Source organism: Balaenoptera physalus (genome assembly GCF_965194825.1).
Source record: "Balaenoptera physalus genome assembly, chromosome: 1".
Lineage (NCBI taxonomy): Eukaryota > Metazoa > Chordata > Mammalia > Artiodactyla > Balaenopteridae > Balaenoptera > Balaenoptera physalus.
Genome location: NC_138882.1, coordinates 88,604,870 through 88,624,953, shown reverse-complemented (window position 1 = coordinate 88,624,953; position 20,084 = coordinate 88,604,870). Strand labels below are relative to the sequence as shown.

General features: G+C 42.0%; 1 protein-coding gene across 2 annotated transcripts; it reads left to right on the top strand.

The window, feature by feature from the left end:
- Positions 1 to 1,228: 1,228 nt before the first annotated feature.
- LOC309661525 (NBPF family member NBPF6-like protein) lies at positions 1,229 to 18,055 on the top strand. 2 transcript variants are annotated; one of them, XM_082463236.1, is made up of 5 exons: positions 1,229 to 3,979; positions 5,822 to 6,057; positions 9,856 to 9,907; positions 10,781 to 10,944; positions 15,132 to 18,055. In XM_082463236.1, exons 1-5 carry the CDS (start codon positions 3,957 to 3,959, stop codon positions 15,140 to 15,142), a joined length of 486 nt encoding a protein of 161 aa, XP_082319362.1. In that variant the 5' UTR covers positions 1,229 to 3,956; the 3' UTR covers positions 15,143 to 18,055. The 2 variants fall into 2 exon arrangements, with proteins under 2 accessions (XP_082319362.1, XP_082319361.1); XM_082463235.1 differs by having other exon boundaries at positions 10,781 to 18,055.
- The last annotated feature ends 2,029 nt before the right edge of the window (positions 18,056 to 20,084 follow it).

Here is a 20,084-nt window from a genome sequence, read left to right as displayed (position 1 = left end):
ACCCCTCCCCCTCCCCATATCCTCAAGTCCATTCTTTAGTAAGTCTGTGTCTTTATTCCCATCTTGCCACTAGGTTCTTCATGACCTTTTTTTTTTTTTCCTTAGATTCCATATATATGTGTTAGCATACTGTATTTGTTTTTCTCTTTCTGACTTACTTCACTCTGTATGACAGACTCTAACTCCATCCACCTCATTACAAATACCTCCATTTCATTTCTTTTTATGGCTGAGTAATATTCCATTGTATATATGTGACACATCTTCTTTATCCATTCATCCGATGATGGACACTTTGGTTGCTTCCATGTCCTGGCTATTGTAAATAGAGCTGCAATGAACATTTTGGTACATGACTCTTTTTGAATTATGGTTTTCTCAGGGTATATGCCCAGTAGTGGAATTGCTGGGTCGTACGGTAGTTCTATTTTTAGTTTTTTAAGGAACCTCCATACTGTTCTCCATAGTGGCTGTATCAACTTACATTCCCACCAACAGTGCAAGAGTGTTCCCTTTTCTCCACACCCTCTCCAGCATTTATTGTTTCTAGATTTTTTGATGATGGCCATTCTGACTGGTGTGAGATGATACCTCATTGTAGTTTTGATTTGCATTTCTCTAATGATTAAGGATGTTGAACATTCTTTCATGTGTCTGTTGGCCATCTGTATATCTTCTTTGGAGAAATGTCTGTTTAGGTCTTCTGCCCATTTTTGGATTGGGTTGTTTGTTTTTTTGTTATTGAGCTGCATGAGCTGCTTGTAAATCTTGGAGATTAATCCTTTGTCAGTTGCTTCATTTGAAAATATTTTCTCCCATTCTGAGGGTTGTCTTTTGGTCTTGTTTATGGTTTCCTTTGCTGTGCAAAAGCTTTTAAGTTTCATTAGGTCCCATTTGTTTATCTGTGTTTTTATTTCCATTTCTCTAGGAGGTGGGTCAAAAAGGATCTTGCTGCGATTTATGTCATAGAGTGTTCTGCCTATGTTTTCCTCTAAGAGTTTGATAGTGTCTGGCTTAACATTTAGGTCTTTAATCCATTTTGAGTTTATTTTTGTGTATGGTGTCAGGGAGTGTTCTAGTTTCATACTTTTACATGTACCTGTCCAATTTTCCCAGCACCACTTATTGAAGAGACTGTCTTTTCTCCACTGTATATGCTTGCCTCCTTTATCAAAGATAAGGTGACCATATGTGTGTGGGTTTATCTCTGGGCTTCCTTGGTGTTTTCTATGCTTGCAAGAATAAACAGTACAAAATAGCATTAAATTTTAGAAAGAGACAGGCCTGTGGTTTCAGTACAAGATATAGAGAGTAGCTTCTGGGGGGGTGTCCCCATCAGTGGTGACCTTCAGAGCAGACCCGGTGGTCTTGAGTATCAGTGTGGCCTAGGTAACTAGAAGACAGGGGCTCCCAAGATTCCATGACAGCCCCACCTTCCATTTCTGTTCCTGAGGCTCCATATGGTTGCCTGGCACACTGGGTCCTCCCTCGGGCACCCTTGTCAGAGCCTGACCTCTGAGCTTTGGCATCTTTTGCCTTATTTTTGTGGTTAAGGATTCTCAGTTGTGGAATGCTGACAAAGTCTGGCCTGAACTAAGTAATGAATTACATCTGCATTCTTTACACCTGTTTAAATACATTTTTTCACTTAATGAAACCTTACTGAGGTATAATTTACATAGTATAAAACTCACCCAATATAATTGTATGCTTCAGTGATTTTAGTAATTTACCAGGCAGTGCAGCCGTCACCAGAATCCATCACTTGTTTTTAATTTATTATTTGTTTGGGTTTCTTCTCCCCAGGTTTTGGCTCTACTTCTTCCACCATAAGCTTCAGCATGGCGGTATCTCTCACCACTTTCTCTGGTCCAAGAACAGAAATGAGCATCCTGGAAACCAACCAGTACTTGCGCTCCCAGCTGGAAAAAAGCAAACAGGACTTTCAAGACCTCACAGAGAAATTCCTCATGTCCCAAGCTACTGCCTACTCCCTGGCCAACCAGCTGCAGAAATACAGTAAGTCTTATGGGTTCACAGTCACCAGAGTGATAAATGATTGTCCATATTCCCTCTAAGCACCTAAACACCCTCCAGACTTTCTTTTCTCTTCTTCATCAGATCAAATCAAATACATCTCATCCTTACTATACTCCTAGAAAGGTGGAAGTGGGTAGTTTACCCTAATTTTGCAGAGGATGGAAACACTGAGGCACAAAGGAGTAAAGTTTGCAGTGAGATTGTATGGAGGAATAGCGGCTGAGATCTCGGTTCAGGCACTAAACTTTCTTTTCTCTCCCAGGAACAGGTGTCAGATCCTTGTTGGCTTAAACATGTCAGGATTTAATTCAAACTTTTATGAGTACCCATTTGCAAAGCACAGTTCTAGCTGCACTCGGGGAGAAAGAAGTGATAGGAGACCCCACCTACCTTAAAGGAGTTTAAAGCTCTCTGTTCCCAAGTGAACCACAGATATCTGGAGGTGAGAACATCAATAACAGAGAGTGGAGGGGTGGAGCTGTAGTGACTGAGGAACACGGAAGCGAGGGCACGAGAGGGACAGGGATATAAGGGGAGGATTCTTCCTGACACTGAAATTGAGTTTGCTTTCAAATTTCTACCATTATTTTTCAATAAACCAATGGGGGATAAAATTTTCTATCTAACTTACTGACATGGGCTGAAAAGTAGAAATTAAAGCCTACTTGTCAAAGAAGTGAAAAGACAAGCTTTGGGGTGTGGGAATGTTAGGTTTTTTAGTATCACTTATTATAATCATATTGCAGCTTTTTTTGAAACTGCAGAAGAAAGATATCATCCAACATCTTCGTGTAAAGGTAATACAGTGCAGTGATTAAGAGCATGTACCCTGACGCCAGACTTCCTGGATTTAAACCCAAGTTGTTTATCTTCTCTCTGCCTCAGTTTCCACATCTGTAATGGTAATAGGACTAGTATCTACCTCCTCAGGTAGTGGTGATGATTACAGGATGATAATTCTCGAAAATCTACTAGAACAGGGCCTTGGCAAACACTGTGTATTAGTTCTGTCACCAGACTAACACAACACCTGCTAGTATTTGAGCATATGTCTTTCAGACTTTTTTCCCTTCATACACATTTTTACATAGTTTGTATCCAGATAAACTTTAAAATCTTTGAGGGACTTCCCTAGTGGCACAGTGGTTAAGAACGGGTTCGAGCCCTGGTCCGGGAAGATCCCACATGCTGCGGAGCAACTAAGCCCGTGTGTCACACCTACTGAGCCCGCCAGCCTAGAGCCCATGCTCCACAATGAGAGAAGCCACCGCAGTGAGAAGCCCGCGCACCGCAGTGAAGAGTAGCCCCCGCTCACTGCAACTAGAGAAACCCCGCACACAGCGACGAAGACCCAACACAGCCAAAAATAAATGAATAAATAAAAATTTTTAAAAATCTTTGAAATATTGGGGGATTACGGACACTCTCAGTGTGGGACAACTGTCAGCCCTACAGTCCTTGGAGCCTTCCCCAAAACACGGGAAATTCCTACTCCATGCCCCAGCTTAATATTCTACTTAAGAGGCTGCAAGGCTTGGTAAAGTTTTGGAGTCAGAACTCAGGGTATGTGAATTCTGACTTCACTTCATTCCAGTTGAATCATCTTGAGAAAGTTATTTTACCTGGCTGTGAGCTTCTCTTTCCTCAGCTGTAACATGGGGATGAATCAAATGCCACGTAGTTGGGAGGCTGAGGAATCAGATGTGGAAATCCCTGCGTAAAGCCTGGCACCGAGGTTACATCTGTCCCCGGGATGGACCCTGTCCCCTCCCTTGAAGGCGGTGACCGCAGCAGCCTGTCCAGCTTTCCCCTGAGGCAGCATCTCTGTTTCCCCAGAGTGTGAAGAGTACAAAGACCTCATTGAATCTGTGCTGGAGGAGGAAGTGCTGTTTGAGGAGGGGGAGCTGGCAGAGAAGATGAGACCGGCTGCAAGGCTTGGGTAAGGAGGAAGCTGTGTGGGAACGTGTGTGAAGTGGGGAAGCCCAGGCTGGTAGAATAAAGAGCAAATCTGTGCAAGGAGAAGGGCAGAAATGTACACGGCAGGCCCAGAACTAGACAAAGACAGCCTGCGGGGCTGTGGGAACTGGATGGTGGACTAGTTAGGCCTCTGGATTCTCCCTCAAATACTATATGAATAAAATGGAGACACATGCCTGGGTTGGAATACTAGCAATGTGGCTTCTAGCTGTGTGACCTTGGGCAAATGTACTTAACTTTCCAGCATCTCAGTTACCTCAGCTACCTCATCCGTAAAATGGAAATACGAACAGTGTCTACCTCAGAGGGTTATGAAGATTAAATGCACGATTACCAGTGGTTAGAACCCTCTCACACACATGTGAAGCTCTCAACAAATATTTGCTGTAATTATTATACTTGTTCTTACTTTTTATAAGTGTGGTGATTGTCATCTTTTTTTAATATTAGATTTGGTTTTTACTAGTTATGCAGTCCCGACTTAAGGAATCCATGCTGGCAAAGGAGTCCTGACGCCTGAGAGGGGCTTCTTGATGGTGGCTGGCCCAGGTTACGCAGCCTCAGGGCTGGGCCTCTGTAAGACTAGGCCCCTGGGGTGGTGGCAGCCTGGGGACTGCGAGGACCTCTGCTCTGGACAGGCCCGGGGCTTGGCCATGGCTGGCAAGGAGACACTCCTCACTTCCAGTTTTCCGAAGTACCTTTCATGATAATAATGTTTCTCCTCCCCAACTTTGATTTTTTTTTCCTAAGTATCAGACTATGTGGAGTGTTAACTGGGAAGGCCATTGAGTAGATAGATAATTGAGCAGCTGTTGCCTAGAAAATGAATTATTAATTTGCAAGGACCTGCATTGCCCATCCTTAGAGAGTTTCAAACATAGGGTAGATTGTGGCATTTAAGACGTCTTTTAACCTTGGTTAAAATGAAATCTGAGAAGCTCAATTGTGTAAGACCCACTAAAGCAGAGATACTTGATTGAAGGAGGCCTAGGTCTGGAGCCCTGTTTCTCCCTGGTCTCTGCCTTTTAGGAACCTCCTCTGACACTTTATAGGAACTCTAAGGAATAGAGTTTGAAGGACAATCTGTAGAAGATCACTTAGTGGTGAGGAGATTCAGGCATCAGATGGGGTAGATGACAACCTCTAGTCTAGCATTAGGATTACGTGGTTCTGAGTATTAACTGATTGCCTACTTGGGTGTATACACGCTATTGTGTACTGTAAGTTGGGTAATACGGCACTGTCTCCAGCCTCACAGAGCTCACATTCTAGATTGGAATCTATGAGAAATATTTGTACAATAATTAGAAAACTGTGAAATCCTACACAGAGTAATGCAATTGTTACTCAGAATTTTAATTGTTACTCTTAAGTGCCTCCTTACTAATTACGGCTTATCTTCTTGTCATGCAAAGGAATGCTCTTCATCTCAACCCTCTCACTGATTTTTCTTTTCATCCTTTCAATTAATATCAGATGTATCTTTCCAATACTCCTGTACCTGACTTCCCCACACACACAGTTTCTGCATAATGCTTGATGATGCATATGACATTGAAATGGATGTGGGCTGAAGTGAGGAACTGAAAGGGCTTCTTTTTAAAGCAAAATTAATAAAAAAGAAAGAGACAAACCCAATGCTATTTTACTCATTCCCTCTGTCACAGGCAAGGCACACAACCTGCGCGAGAATTCAACATGGGGAATTTCTTACGAATAATCTAAGAGATATCTCTGCTGAAATTCCCATAACTTATCATTCATGACTTTCACTTTTACATTTTACTTTTCTTTCCCACTCTAGGAGATATGATCCCCTAATTCAGGCTCAGGCCCGAGAACTGACCCACTTACGACAGAAGCTACAGGAAGGGAAAGGTGTCTGTTATTTTTTCATGCAGCACGCAAAGAACACAGTCAAGTCTTTTGAGAGTCTCCTCAGGAGCACTGACGTTACCTACTACCAGAGACAGAGGTTCTGTGAGCTACTGGCCCAAGGAAGCCAGCTGGCAGAGACACTTGCCAGCAAACTCACCACTGGTAAGTTGGCTTACAGGTTCTGAGGACCCTTAGCTCCTCCCAAGGTCCTAGCCTCACATAAGACTCCGTGCCTCCACGACTCTAAGAGTGACTTTTTAGCCAGATGTCCTGCTGTTTTGTGCCAGTCTCAGCCAAAGGATAGTGATGCTGTCAGCTAGAAAAACCTGGGGGTCCTCCCCTGGGCCCGAGGCAAGCCCCCACAGACATTTCCCCTTTTGGAGCCAATGTTATGGCTGGACCAACCCTTGTGGTTCTTATTATGATTGCAAGATACACCTCAGCAACAACCATCAGGGAACTTTGAAAAACATGAGGTGTATTACTCACACTTCCTGGAGGGTACACGGTTCCCCCAGGGCCACCCAGTGAGGTCAGGGGTAGAGAGGGAGACAGCACAGGCCTGTGGTTCTGCTTAATTGGGGTTGTGGCTGGGGTGCCTAGGGTTTTGTGGGTTCACTCTTTATTTGTGAATTTAAAACAGAAGAGGGGGAATTAAAGTGCAGGAAAGAAAAACAAGCGGTCAAACACCAGTTATCTAAATCAACCAGGGATCTCTAAATCAAGAGCAACTCCAGAGGTGGGGCAGCCTGCTTCTTCATCTGGTCCTGTAGCTGCGCATGTGATTCTTTGAGATAGCTGTCTTTGAAGTGGATGCCTCAGGAATCAGTAATAATATCAGGCATTCGGGTTACAATTTTAAAAGAAGAGGACTGTCAGGTGCTTACACTCCACCTGCCGTTCACCTCACATTCTGGGGACCATGACAATGTGAGGACTGGCCAGGGGCGAGTACAGGGGAGAATACACGGGGCTGGAGGCCACATTGTTACAACTGCCTCCTTCATCACAGGCTTTTGGACCAGGAGGCAGCAGCCATCCAATCATTTTTGGTTTTTAAGGATAATTGACATACAGTAAAATGACCCATTGTAGTATCAGTTCTGTGAGTTTTGGAAAATGCATACAGTGGTAAAAGCACCACCACAATCAAGATGTAGAATAGTTCCATCACTCCTAAAAGTTCCCTTGTGCCTCTTTGTCGTCAGCCATTTTCCCCAAACCCAGTCCCTGGCAACCACTGGGTCTGTTTTCTGTCCCTTTAGATTTTTCATCTCCAGAATGTATCAGTAGTTTGTTCCTTTTTTATTGCTGAGTACTATTCCCTTATAGAGATGTACCACTTTTTGTTTATCCATTCATCCACAGTTTGGGCCAATTATGAATAATAGCTGTTAAGATCCACATACAGATTTTTGTGTGAGAATACATTTCACTTCACTTCACTTGGGTAAATAGCTAGGCGTGAGATTGCTGGGTCATAGGGTGAGTGTATGTTTAACTTATAAGACACTGCCTTCTAGGTAATTGAGGTTGTGAATTTTCATTTTTGCTTCGTTTTTCATGAACATTTGTCTTTCAGAATAGGATTGTGTGATAATGATTAAATGGCAAAAACAAAACATGATTTTGTGCAATTAACAAAAAGGTACTGCAAGCAAAATAAAAACATTTCTTGGTAACACACACACACACACACACACAAAAAGAAACTGCCAAACTGTTTTCCAATGTGGCTATACCATTTCACATTCCCCCTAGTGATGAGTCAGCATTCCAACTGTTCCCCAACACCAGCTCTTGATATTTTCAGGTTGTTGTTCTTTTGCTTTTTGTCTTTTAATAGGTGTGTGGTTGCCTATCATTGTGGTTTTAATTTGCATTTGCCTATTGACTAATGATTTTGAGGATCTTTTCATATGCCTATTGACCATCCAAATATCTTTGGAAAAGTGAGTGTTCACCTATTCTGTCCATTTTAAAGTTGAGTTGTTTGTTTTCCTATTATTGAGCCTTGAGAGTTCTTTATATTTCTGGATACAATTCATTATAAGATATTTGATTTGTCAGTATTTTCTCCTGGTCTGTGGCTTATCTTTTCATTCTCTTAACTCCCTTTCAAAGAGAAGAATTTCTTAATTTTGATGAAGTCCAACTTATGGATCATAAGTTTGTAGTTCTATCTAAGAACTCTTTGCCTAAAACAAGGTTCTTTGCCTTTCCATGTAGATTTTACAATCAACTTGTCATTATCTATTTAAATCCTATTGGGATTTTGAATGTCATTGCTTTAAATCTATGAAAAGTTTGAGGAGAATGGACATTTTTAATAATATTGAGTTTTGTAATTAATGATCATAGTGCCTTTCATCAAGTTGAGCTATTGTTTGTTTTCTTTTATTTATCCGTATTTCAATGAACAAACAAACCTTCTACTTATTGTTTTATGATGGCGACTGCGGACATCAGAGAAGAAACTGTCTCTAAACACAGACGTGAGCAGGCACGGTACAGCTAAATAAACCTTTCAACTTATTTAAGGAAGTTCCTCTTTGTTCCTTATTTGCTGAGAGTTTTATTTTGAATTGATGTTGAGTTCTGTCAAATGCTTTTCATTCATCTGTTGAGATGATTATATGTTTTTATTATGTTGAGTACGTTTAGATTGTACTCTGGACATTTTGAACATTAAATTTTGAGACACTGGGTCCTGTTAAAGTCCTCTGGAAATTATTTCCTAGCGGGCAATCAACCCCTTCTAGGTTCAGACTTCAAGTTCTGTCTCACCTTCTATGGGCAGTAGTTCCAATGTCAGTTTAGTGTTCAGGGCCTTTGATGTGTTGTTTGGGTCAGTCCAGCAAATATGTCACTAGGTTTAGTTTGCACTAGCTGATGTTTTATATGGTAATTCAGATCTCTAATCCTTTGCCATGATTCCTTGGGTCTATTCCACACATGTTCAGTTTGGGGATGAACCCTGGGATTTTTGACAGTTTGTAGACAGTTTTCCAACCTCTCCCCTCTCTGGCATTTCTTCCCTACTTTCCAGTTCCCAAGGGTCCTTTTTCCAAGTCCCTCGGTTCAGAAAGATTGGGTTCTCTCAGTCGTTTCTCCTGTCTCACTGTCTTGCAGTTCCACACGACTGGGGCTACTTTAAGAGCAAGGAGGCAAGAAAATTGAGAAAGAAAAAAAAAAAAAAAAGAGGAGACACTCTTCACACTTTTCAGACAAGAGGTCCCTTTTGGACTAGAGAGCTAGATTCTCATTTGTGGTTAATAAGGTCCCTGCTCAGCTGCCTCGACAATACAGTTCTGCAACTGGGCTGGTCTCTGGGCAGGGTCAGGAGAGAAAAAAAAAGAGAAATGGAAAAGAAGGGAATATTCCCTTTACAGTCATCAGCATGCAGAGGTCCCTTGGTCCAGTCAGTTGCTTAGAAACAGGTGGTTTCTTCTAAAGTATTTACTCCTCAGTGGCTGCTGCAGGGTCTGTGTGAGAGGAATAATGGGACTCACAACCATGGTCCATCAACCAAGTTTGTGGGGGAAATGAAGGTTACAGCTGAAGAAGTATAGAATACAGCTGGGCAAGTATTCTGTGTGCTGGGGAACAGGACATTTTAAACTTTTTGCCTGGATTCAGTAGCAGACATCATGGGGACAATTCACCACACCAGCAACAGTGCTCAGTGTTGCTCAGGAAAGCCTGCCAGGCTACTCCTCTAAAGACACGACCTGAGCCCTCCTGGAATAATTCTTTCAGAGCGTTATGAACAAACATGTAGGTATAAAAAAATAAATAAAATTTTAAAATTCTAAATAAATAAATAAAGTAAAAAAAAACCCAAAAAACAAAAAAAACAAACATGTAGGGTTTTATGGCTCTGTCAGACCCTTGTATTTGTAAGGCATGAAATGGGACACGCTCAATTTCCTACTAGCTGTCTCTATTTTTGGTTCACAGGAAATCATCATGATAGGAAGGATGAAGACGGACAGGAGCCGCTGGCACCCAGGTAACTCTGAATGATGAAAGGACTGATAATGGAATGGTGAAATCTAGAGAGGATTCCAGAAGCAAGAGACCCAGAGGCCAAAGGTCCCAGATCCAGGAGAAACCAGAAACTGCTGATTGTACCTATTTCATTTGTTCATCATACAATGATATGTCCTATTAATCCATGTTTTATGTTCTCTTTGCAGTTCTTGTATTAGTTACCATTTCTTAGTAATTCCTCAAGTTAAGTTAACAAGAGTCAGTCTGACCTAAAGGTAAACCAGCCAGAGATCCCTGGTTTCTATTTTCTAAAAACCTGCATGGTTAAAAGCTAAAGTGAGATGCCTATCTGGTTTCTGCACAATTTTCTGAGATATGTTGGCAGATGTTTCATAGCCAGAAATATCTTGAAAAATAAAGTCAATCATATCAAACATTTAGAGAGAGAGAGAGAGAGAGAGGTCTAAAAGCTGCAAGAGCCCTAGGAGGTTACATTGCCTCAGGAGCCATTATTCAATGGACTCCTTCATATACTATTACATAAAATTTGTCCACAGCATTTTAAAGCCAATATTATAGGTCTCTGTGTGTCCGGCGTGTCAGAGTGTATTTTAGAGGAGTCGTTGAGTCTACTTCCTCATCCGCGTTATGAGGTCAGTACACTGAACACTTGTTGCTGTCTCTCCTACCCCGACTCTAGGCACACTATAACACCAGTCAGAAGGGGATTGTCATGCTTTCTCTCTCTGAGAGGATGGCCCCTTTGGTTTCTGGTGCCTCTTCCATGAGCTTCAGATCAGGACCAGCTGTGAGGCTGTGGCTCCAGGTTGCCTTAGTTTAATCTCCTGTCTTGCCTGCCCCCCACCCTCCCTCCTCTCCATTCCCCACCCAGGCTCAGCAGGGGGCTCCAGGAGGAAGAAGTGAATGAAGTCCTGGAGGACTCACTGGATGAAAGGTATCTGACTCATTCCAGTCTCCACGACTCCCATCAGCCTCCCAGCAGCAATGCCTTCGTGTGTGATGTGCAGGAGGCGACCTCTGCTGTGGATGTAGCCAGTGAGTACTCCCAATTAAAGAGAATAACCCCCAACAACCAGAAGACTGAATAATAAAGCTCTGGTAGCTTTTACATGCTCACCTCCTCTGTCTATGCTGATTGAGATCATCTCTGCAGGCAGACCCTAAAAACTAACCTTGAAAAAGTGATTAGGCTGAACACAGTTCTGGGTCCAAGTTTTAAGTACAAGTCCCTGGTGAGTCTGGTCATTTGCATTGTTCCTGGTCCACACCTCACCTCCATCCCTCTGTCCCCCACTGGCATATGCAAGCTGAGGAACCCCAGGCAAACCAGAGTGCAGAGAGTGAAGGGATCATGGCAAACTCTCTGCCACCCTTTAACACATGCACGGAATCTGTCTAATAAACTTCCTTCTTTAAGATGAAGCATCTTAGCTTTTCTGAATTGTTCTTGCTATTTATAGTTCCGGAACGGTGTCCCTTAGGCTTTTCTAGCTGTCCAAGAATATTGGCAGTCTTGCCCATATTTGGGGCCCACTTATCATGGTTCCTGAGTTCAAGCACCAGTGTCCATCCCCCCTCAGGTGGCTTGTCTCCCCATAAGGTTCCATCTTAGTACTAGAATATCAGGTGGTGTCCCTAAGGCCAAGGCTCTGATCTTGGCAACACTTGGGTAAATGGCCAGGGTTCCCATTCTTCGTGCAACACAAGATTTGGTGGGGTTATTTTTGTTTGTTTGTGTGTTTATTCTCAGTGCAGTATTCTAATCTAAACCAACAACTAGCATATCTACTAGAGAAATGGCTGAATCTAACAGCAATGCCACTAGCATGCCCCTTTCCACAAAACCCACCCAAACTAGCCAGTGAAGCTCCTCCATGAGTAAGAGCCCCTGGCTTAACAGACACATTGGTGTGTGTGTGCAGACTAAGACCTCAACTTTCATCTCCTTTCCCCTACTTGAATGACTTTCCTTTGGGGACAAAAGTTTGGATTGTTAGAGGACAATACATTTTATATTCTCTTCTAGGCACGAGAAAGAAACTGTCTTAATTTGCTCACTGTTAACTGAGTTTTTCATAGCGATATAAACCACATCAGGTTTTGTCTTTTTGCCAGCGATGGGTATAAGTACGTGTCTTTTGTTACTCAGTCCATTCCCTTACAAAGGTATCTTCACTCCTGCTTCCCATTTCACCCTGTGGTGCAGAGGGAGGTCTTTGCCATCTCTTAAAGATGTTCCGTCATAAATCAGGTGGGAGAGGTATTTAGTAGAGAGGAATACCTTCCTAGTACCGACAAAGTCATGCTGAAGAGGGGGCCACTCCTTTCCCAGTGCTAGACGAGCCCTACCTAGAGGCCTTCAGTGTTTTCCCACCTTGTGTCAACCTCCCTTAGACTTCCCAGATCCTTGTGTAGGAGGTGGCTCTATGGAGTGAGCTTGGCCCTGGGCCACGCTTTGTTTGAAAGCGTAAGGGCTCTTAAAGGAAGCTACCTGGTGTTCCCTGATGAGAAGATAAATTGGCAGAAGAATGGTGAAAGGCAGGGATCTTGCTGAGAGGCCCCGGCCACCCCATTACTGACAAGGATTTTCCACCTTCTACATCATTCCATGTCTTGGGGGAATGGCTGCAGTAGATGAGATCCAGAACCTGTGCCAGCACCTGAAGGAAATCCTTTTCATCAATGCCTGCCTTCCAGAAAAGCTGGAACATCTTCTCAGCATTTCTCACCAAAGAAATGGTAGGGGAGGCCCAAGTTTACCTGCTTCTGGCCATGTGTATCTCTCTAAGGACCAGTCTCTTGTGAAGCAGGGCTTCACAGACTTCAAGAGCTTTGATATACCTTACTTCACTTTCTTCTTATAAATGGCGCAGCTAGGCAGATGGGCCAGGTACTATTATTCTTACTTGATAAGTGAGTAAGTAGGCTCTGATAGATTTGCCCCAAGGTTGAGCTATGCCTCCATCCTAGAACTGTCTGACCTCCAAAGCCATTCTTGTGACTCCTGTGCTGTGTACTTTCTGCTCCTCTCCTCTTGTGTGATCGTCATTCAGCAGAACTCAGGTTTCTGAGCTCCTTTTCCAGCAGAGTGAGGGTCTCCACGGCTGCCATCCTCACCCCCTCCCTTTTGTCTTGGTTACTCTTCATGGTCCCCAGGGTGGTCCTTGTTCCCACATCCTCCTCTCAGATTGCATTCACACAGAGGCCATCATTCCACAGTCTTGTGCTGGGACAGTGACCTGGTCCCTTCCCACACCAAAGCAGCAGCTATTTAATGGGAAAAGGTTTCTTTCTAATTGCAGCCGCTAGGTGTGATAATACATATGAATGTCTTGGCATTTGTTAAGGGCCATGTGAAAGTTAAGCTTCTGCCCCATCACGCTGAAGTCCCAACCCTTGAGTCCTGGTTTTGTTCTGAGCTGAGACAGAAGCCCAGGACAAGGAACTGCAGAAAGCATCCTCTCAAGCAAATGTGTGTAACTTGTCTCAACTGTAATTATTTCCTGGAACAGGATGCACTTCTCACTTCTACGGGCAGATCTTGGAGTCCACTGCCCAGCTGTACAATGAAAACAGACATCAGGAAAGAAAATCAGAGCCTTCTGGCTCACCTGAGTCATATTCCAGAGATAAGTGGTCAAAACCCACAGGGTGAGATCACTCTCAGATCTCTCTTTGCTCTTGCCACATCTGGGTATCGAAACAAAAGATGATGATGGGGAGACCAAAACTATTTCACAACCGAGAATTCTCATAGTTTTTCTCAATCTAGAAAGGTGCTGCCTCTACAGGTCCCCAAGACTCCAGGCTCCAGGAATGAGTAGCTCTGGGAAATCCACCACTTAGTTACAAAATTCACCCTATTATTGAAGCCTGGATTCCAGTCCCAGGTTTCTCAATTTACAGGCCATGTGGCTTTAGTTACTACTTAACCTCTTGACCTACTGTTTCTTCATGGGCAAAGGAACTGTACCTGAATGGTATATAGGTCCTGGTACCAATTCCAGCGTGGTAAGGGAGTTTTCCCCTTCCACAGGTTAAGGGTTAAGCATTCAGGCCTTCAGGACTGCCTCACACCCCCATACCCTGTCCATTTCTGAGGGCAGTTGAAGGCCCATGTTGTTACCTGTACTTCTGACTGACTGGCTAGAAATCAGAGGATATCACCACCCCCTCCTCAGGTTCGATTAATTTCCTAGAGTTGTTTCTCACAGAACTCAGAGAAACATTTTACTTACTATCAATAGATTACCGGTTTATTATAAAAGGATATAACTCAGGAACAGCAAATGGAAGAGATGCACAGGGCAAGGCAGGGGGGAAGCGTGTGGAGCTTCCACGGCCTCTCAGAGCAAGCCATTCTCCCAGCATCTCCATGTGTTCACCAACCCGGAAGCTCTCACAACACTAAAAACCCTCCCAGGAGGTCAGGAGCTGGGAATGGAAGCTCCAAACCTCTAATCACAAGGTGGACCTTCCTGGCAACAAGCCCCCCACATTCCTTGCTTTCCGAAAGTTGCCTCATTAACATAACACAGTAACCTTTATCCCTCCATCACTTAGGAAATTCCAAGGGTTTTAGGAGCTCTATGCCGGAAACAGAGATGAAGACCAAATATACATTTCTTATTATAAATCACATCACACAGGTGGTGTCTGAGAGCCTCCTGGTTTCACATTCTAGGGCTGTTCCCTTGGCACCACCCTCCTATTTAAAAGGAATCGGACATGGATTTGGGAGCCAGATTTCCATTCAAAATATCCTCTCTTTCCTAGAACAGACTGTTTCTGAATGTGCATGCTTGAAGCTAGGCACATCTCTCCTGAGAGGTGTGAAAGGCCTTCATTTTTCTCCACAAGAGTAGAAGGGAGAGTAAACTGATACTGAGGAGGAGGTGGTAGGGATCTAGGTAAAAGCTGCTTAAGGCTAAAAGCTGCTTAAAGGTGCAGCAGCTTTGAGCAGGGCTATCAGTATTTTGAGCTGGTGGGGACCTAAGTTCCACACCACAGTGCAGACAGTATCTTTCAGAGGACTTTCCCTCTCATCTGCTAGCACAACTTTCTCTTTCCAGACTGTAGGCTTACCACCATAGCTTATCCACTCAACTGCATTCGGGTGGCATGTGGCCTCTTTCCTCTCTTAGCTCTCAATCAAACCTCAGTTTGGTATCAGCAGAACCTGATAGAAAATTCTCAGTTTTTGTTTCTGTTTTCTGTTTCAGGTAACAACTAATGCTAGAACTATGAAACGTTCTGTCTTATTTCAACAAAGCATAGTCACAAACATTTCCCCAATTGATGAGAAAAACAACAAAACAAGCAAAAGTCCAAATCTGAAAGGAACAGCAAGATTTCACAACCACTCCAGACTTTTACTCCAAATGGATAGTTTGATTACAGAAATCACAGCCCTTCAGCCTGCAAATGTGATAACTGCCTAAGGGACACCAATACCTAGATTCTCATATAATCTTGAGAAGCCCTAACCCTTTTTCCTTCCCACCCCCATCCTGTGGATAACTGGAGTCAGCAGCAGCTGGAAGAAAATGGCAAGGATTTGGGTGAAGAATACGTCAGAATAGTGTCACTGCAGACGGTTCATCAGCTCTTGAGCACATGTCCTTTTTCCTTGAAGGTTGGGGGTTTCTAAAGATCCTAGAATAGAGTTTATTTTATATACATTCTGTTGGCTATCATCTTTTTGTGCAAATCAAAATTATAAAGCTTTCTTTCTTCAGCTTAAAGCAGGAAACTCAAACTTTAAAGTGCCCACTGCATTTATACCCCAGAGTGATAGAAACCAGGTCTGAGTGCATCATTTCATTCCAAAATTAAATATTATTGTACACCTGGTATTACAAAGAAAATATTCATTGTGTCTCACCCTCTGGGAACCAAGATACTCAGACAAAAAATTCTGCCCCCACAGTTGGGCATCTGTAAGCAGAGCCACGGTCTCGTACATATCCACCTAATGGGGGACCCAAGGACACAGGGATAGAATCTCTGCCAGAGAAGGATCCTGAGAGCTTACTGTTCATTGTTGTACTTCCGATACACTCTAACAAAAGTCCCATCCTAGAGGTCTCTGTTTAGGGCCCACAGAGAGAGAGATAACATACCTAGATGGAACTGGTAGCTTTCAAATATCTCCACTCTCATTTGGAATTTTTTTCTAAAAATAAATTCCTCGTACCCTCTGTCTTTTGCTATCAAATATAACATCAGGACATCTCATTCAGAAGGTTTGAAACACATAAAGTAGCCTCCAACTTACCAGACTTCTGGGTTAGAAAGCTGATTCATGTAAGGAGGACAAATCCTGGGTGGCAGGAAGGGATCCTTTAGATGGGTTTGTACAACACACTCCTGACTTACATTTTTTTGTATGAGTGGGTGGCATTGAGCACTGTCACACCCTTCCGCAAGGGAGAGAGACATTGAGAACCAATTTTTAGTCCAGGACTCAGCTCTTCACAGCCTCCTGTGTTTTACAATCATTTCCCCCCACAAATATTTACTTTGAAAAATTTCAAGCCTACGGAAAATTTGAAAGACCCGTACAATGAACACCTCTATTCTGTTCATCTCAATACAACAATTAACATTCATTTGCTCCTTTTCTCTGTCTGAACTCACCCACCCACCCATTCATGTTGCTTTAATAAATGCAGACAAAATGCCCACTTCTAAATACTTCAGCATGTATTTCCTGGTGTTAAGGGCATCATTCTATGTAACCATAATACAATTCAATTACCAAATCATAGGACATTAATACTAATTCAATACTATTATCTAATATATGCTCCAGGTATAAATTTTACAGTTGTTTAAAAAATGTCATATGCATGTGCATGCATGTAGATACAGATGCATTTAACATAAGCATCTATATTATACATATATATGAGCAAGAGATTAAGAATTAAGTGTGTGTGTTGTGGTACTGGTATCTTCCCCTGTTCTAATTAAAGTTTCTAAATTACACTTTGGTCCTTATTACCTGGAACTCTCTCCTGATGTCTTTGTTTTTGTTGTTTCTGATGGCATTGAATTTCTGAAGAGAACAGGCTAATTATCTTGTTCAGTGTCCTACATTCTGATCAAACTAAACCTTTTTGGGAAGATCAGCACATAGTATTTGTGCTTCCTACTGCATCCTGTCGGGAAGCAAGTTGTCGAAGAACAAAGCAACAAAATAGTGTGAATACTTTTCGTCGAAAATATTAAAGGAAACACACCATCTACCAGCAATGTTAGCAGTCTGTTTTGTGCCTGTAGTCCTTCAATCCAAACCACAGTGTCTGCCAACTATCTTGACAGGAACTGAGTCTTTAGGTTTGCTTTTAACCCCAGCACTGACTGCATCCGTTATTTGCAGCCGTAGAGCAGGATTTACTGAAGACTTGCCAGCGCAACGTGATCCGAAGAAGGGAAGGAAAACCCACAGTGAACAAACCTACAGCCAGGCCACTGGGAACCTTGGATGGGCCCCATGTCTGAGCATGCTCAGAAGCTACTCCCAAATATGAAATGCCTGCTCTCAAGCAGTCTGTAGCTCCCACTAATGAATCGTGCCATCATAGACATTTTTTCTAGTTGAGATATTTTAAATATTAGTGGGGCTTCTAGGGAGAAATAAGCTTAGTGCATTTAAAATAAAATCAAACTCCTTGCCCTAGTCTACACCGGCTTATCTCCATCTCCCATACTTCTGTTTTGGTGGTTTGTTAGGGGTTTTTTTTTATTGCAGTATAGTTGATTTACAATGTTGTGTTAGCTTCAGGTGTACAGCATACATAGTGACTTAGTATATTTGCAGATTATACTCCATTATAGGTTATTACAAGATGATGGATATGATTCCCTGTGCTATACAGTATACCTTTGTTGCTTAACTATTTTATATAGTAGTTTGTGTCTGTTAATTCCATACCCCTAATTTGTCCATCCCTTCCTCCCACTCTCTTTTGGTAACCACAAGTTTGTTTTCTATATCTGTGTGTGCGTTTCTGTTTTGCATATGCATTTGTTTTTTTTTAGATTCCACATATAAGTGATATCATATAGTGTTCGTGTTTTTCTGTCTGACTTATTTCACTAAGCATCATATTCTCTAGGTCCATCCACATTGCTGCAAATGGCAGTTCATAGAAACACAGCAGATTTTTGTATTATTGTATTATTTGTATTGTGATTATATCCTGCAACTTTACTGAATTCATTGATTAGTTCTAACAGTTTTTTGTGAAATCTTTAGGGTTTTTTATATAAAATATCATTTGATCTGCAAATAATGACAGTATTACTTTTTCCTTTCCAATTTGGATTCCTTTTCTTTCTTTTCCTTACCTAATTGCTCTGACTAGGACTTCCAATGTCATGTTGATTAAAAGTAGTAGAGTGGACATCCTTGTCTTTTTCCTAATCTTAGAGAAGAAGATTTCATCTTTTCACCATTGAGTATGATAATAGCTATGAGCATTTAGACTATTTTTTTCTTTGACTATTGAACCAACCTTGTAGCTCTGGTGTAAACCCCACTTGGTTATGGTGTGTAATTCTTTGTACATATTGCTGAATTCTATTTGTTAATATTTTGTTAAGATTTTTCATCTATATTCATGAGGGAAATTTGTAGGATATTAGAATATTTATATATTTATGTAAGATAGCTATAGTTTTCTTTTTGAACTTTTTTCCCCCTGGTTTTGGTGTCAGGATAATACAGGCTTCATAGAATGAATTGAGAAGTGTTTTGTACTCTTCTATTTTCTGGAAGAGATTGTATAGAATTGATATTAATTCTTCTTTAATCTTTTGGTAGAATTCTCCAGCACAACCATCTGGGTCTGGGATTTCTTTTCTTGGAATATTTAAATTACAAATTGACTTTCCTGAACAGTTATAGAGCTATACAAATGATCAGTTTCATATTGAGTGAGTTGTAGTAGTTTGTACTTATGAGGAATTTGTCCATTTCATCTACATGGTCCAATTTATCTGTGTAGAGTTTTCCATGATATTCCCTTATTATCCTTTTGATATCTGCAAAATCTGTAGTGATTGTAGTCTCTATTCATTCCTGATACTAGGTACTTGTCTTCTCTCTTTTTCCTTTGTCAAGTTTATTGATCTCTTCAAAGAATCAGCTTTCATTTTATTGATTTTATCTATTGCTTTTTTGTTTTTAATGTCATTGATTTCTGCTTTGTATTATTTTCTTCCTTCTGTTTGCTTGATTTCTTTTACTTTTTCTTGTTTCTTGATGTGGGACCTTAGGTTATTGATTTGATACCTCTTTTCTTTTCCTTTTTTTCACATAAACTTCACTTTATTTAAAACATATGAAAGGGGGTATTTCAAACCACACTAAACATAATAAATATACAACTTGCTTTTTAAAAAATCTGCAGTATACATTCAAGGAAGGGCTAAACTTCCAATGCCAACTATATATGAGACAAAATTAAACATTTACAATAATCAGTTTCCTAAAAGTGCTATTTTTAATACCTATAAGAGGAAACTCATTCTAGTGCTTTGTTTCCATCCAAACATCTATATACTTCTTTTCTAATGTAACCTTTAGGGCCTTAAACTTCCCTTTCAGCACTGATTTAAGCTGTTTCCCACAACTTTTGATATGTTATATGTTCATTCCATGTTTTAAAACTGCCAAATGCCCTAAGGCATAGCCTTTGCTATGTAGTGGCTAAAACAAATGCGTGATTAAAATATTGAACTTAAATTGAATTGAAAGAATTAAGCGACAGAGATAGAAACCGGAGGAATCCCTTTCGCCTGGAGGATACCGGAGAGATCACCTTTGATAACCCGAGAAGCGCTGAGGCAAAAGGGCTTGAGAGGAAAGAGCGGGAAGATCCCGAGCATCTGAGCAGAGGCGAGGGCGGGGAGAGACGTTCCTACGGTTCCCTGAATTCCAAGCATGGTTCGTTTCCAAGAGCGGAGAGCGCTGACCGCTGGCTCCGTGAAAAGAACCACCGAGGCTCGAGTCCGCAGCCCGGGAATTAGGCGTGCACACTGCTGGGCGGCGCCTGAGGCTCAGAGGCACCTAACCCGCGGCTCCTGCGGCTTCCGGGAGCTGAGGAGTCAGCGTAGGCGACCCCTGCACTCGGGGGCATAGCTGTGGAACTGGAGACCGTACGTTG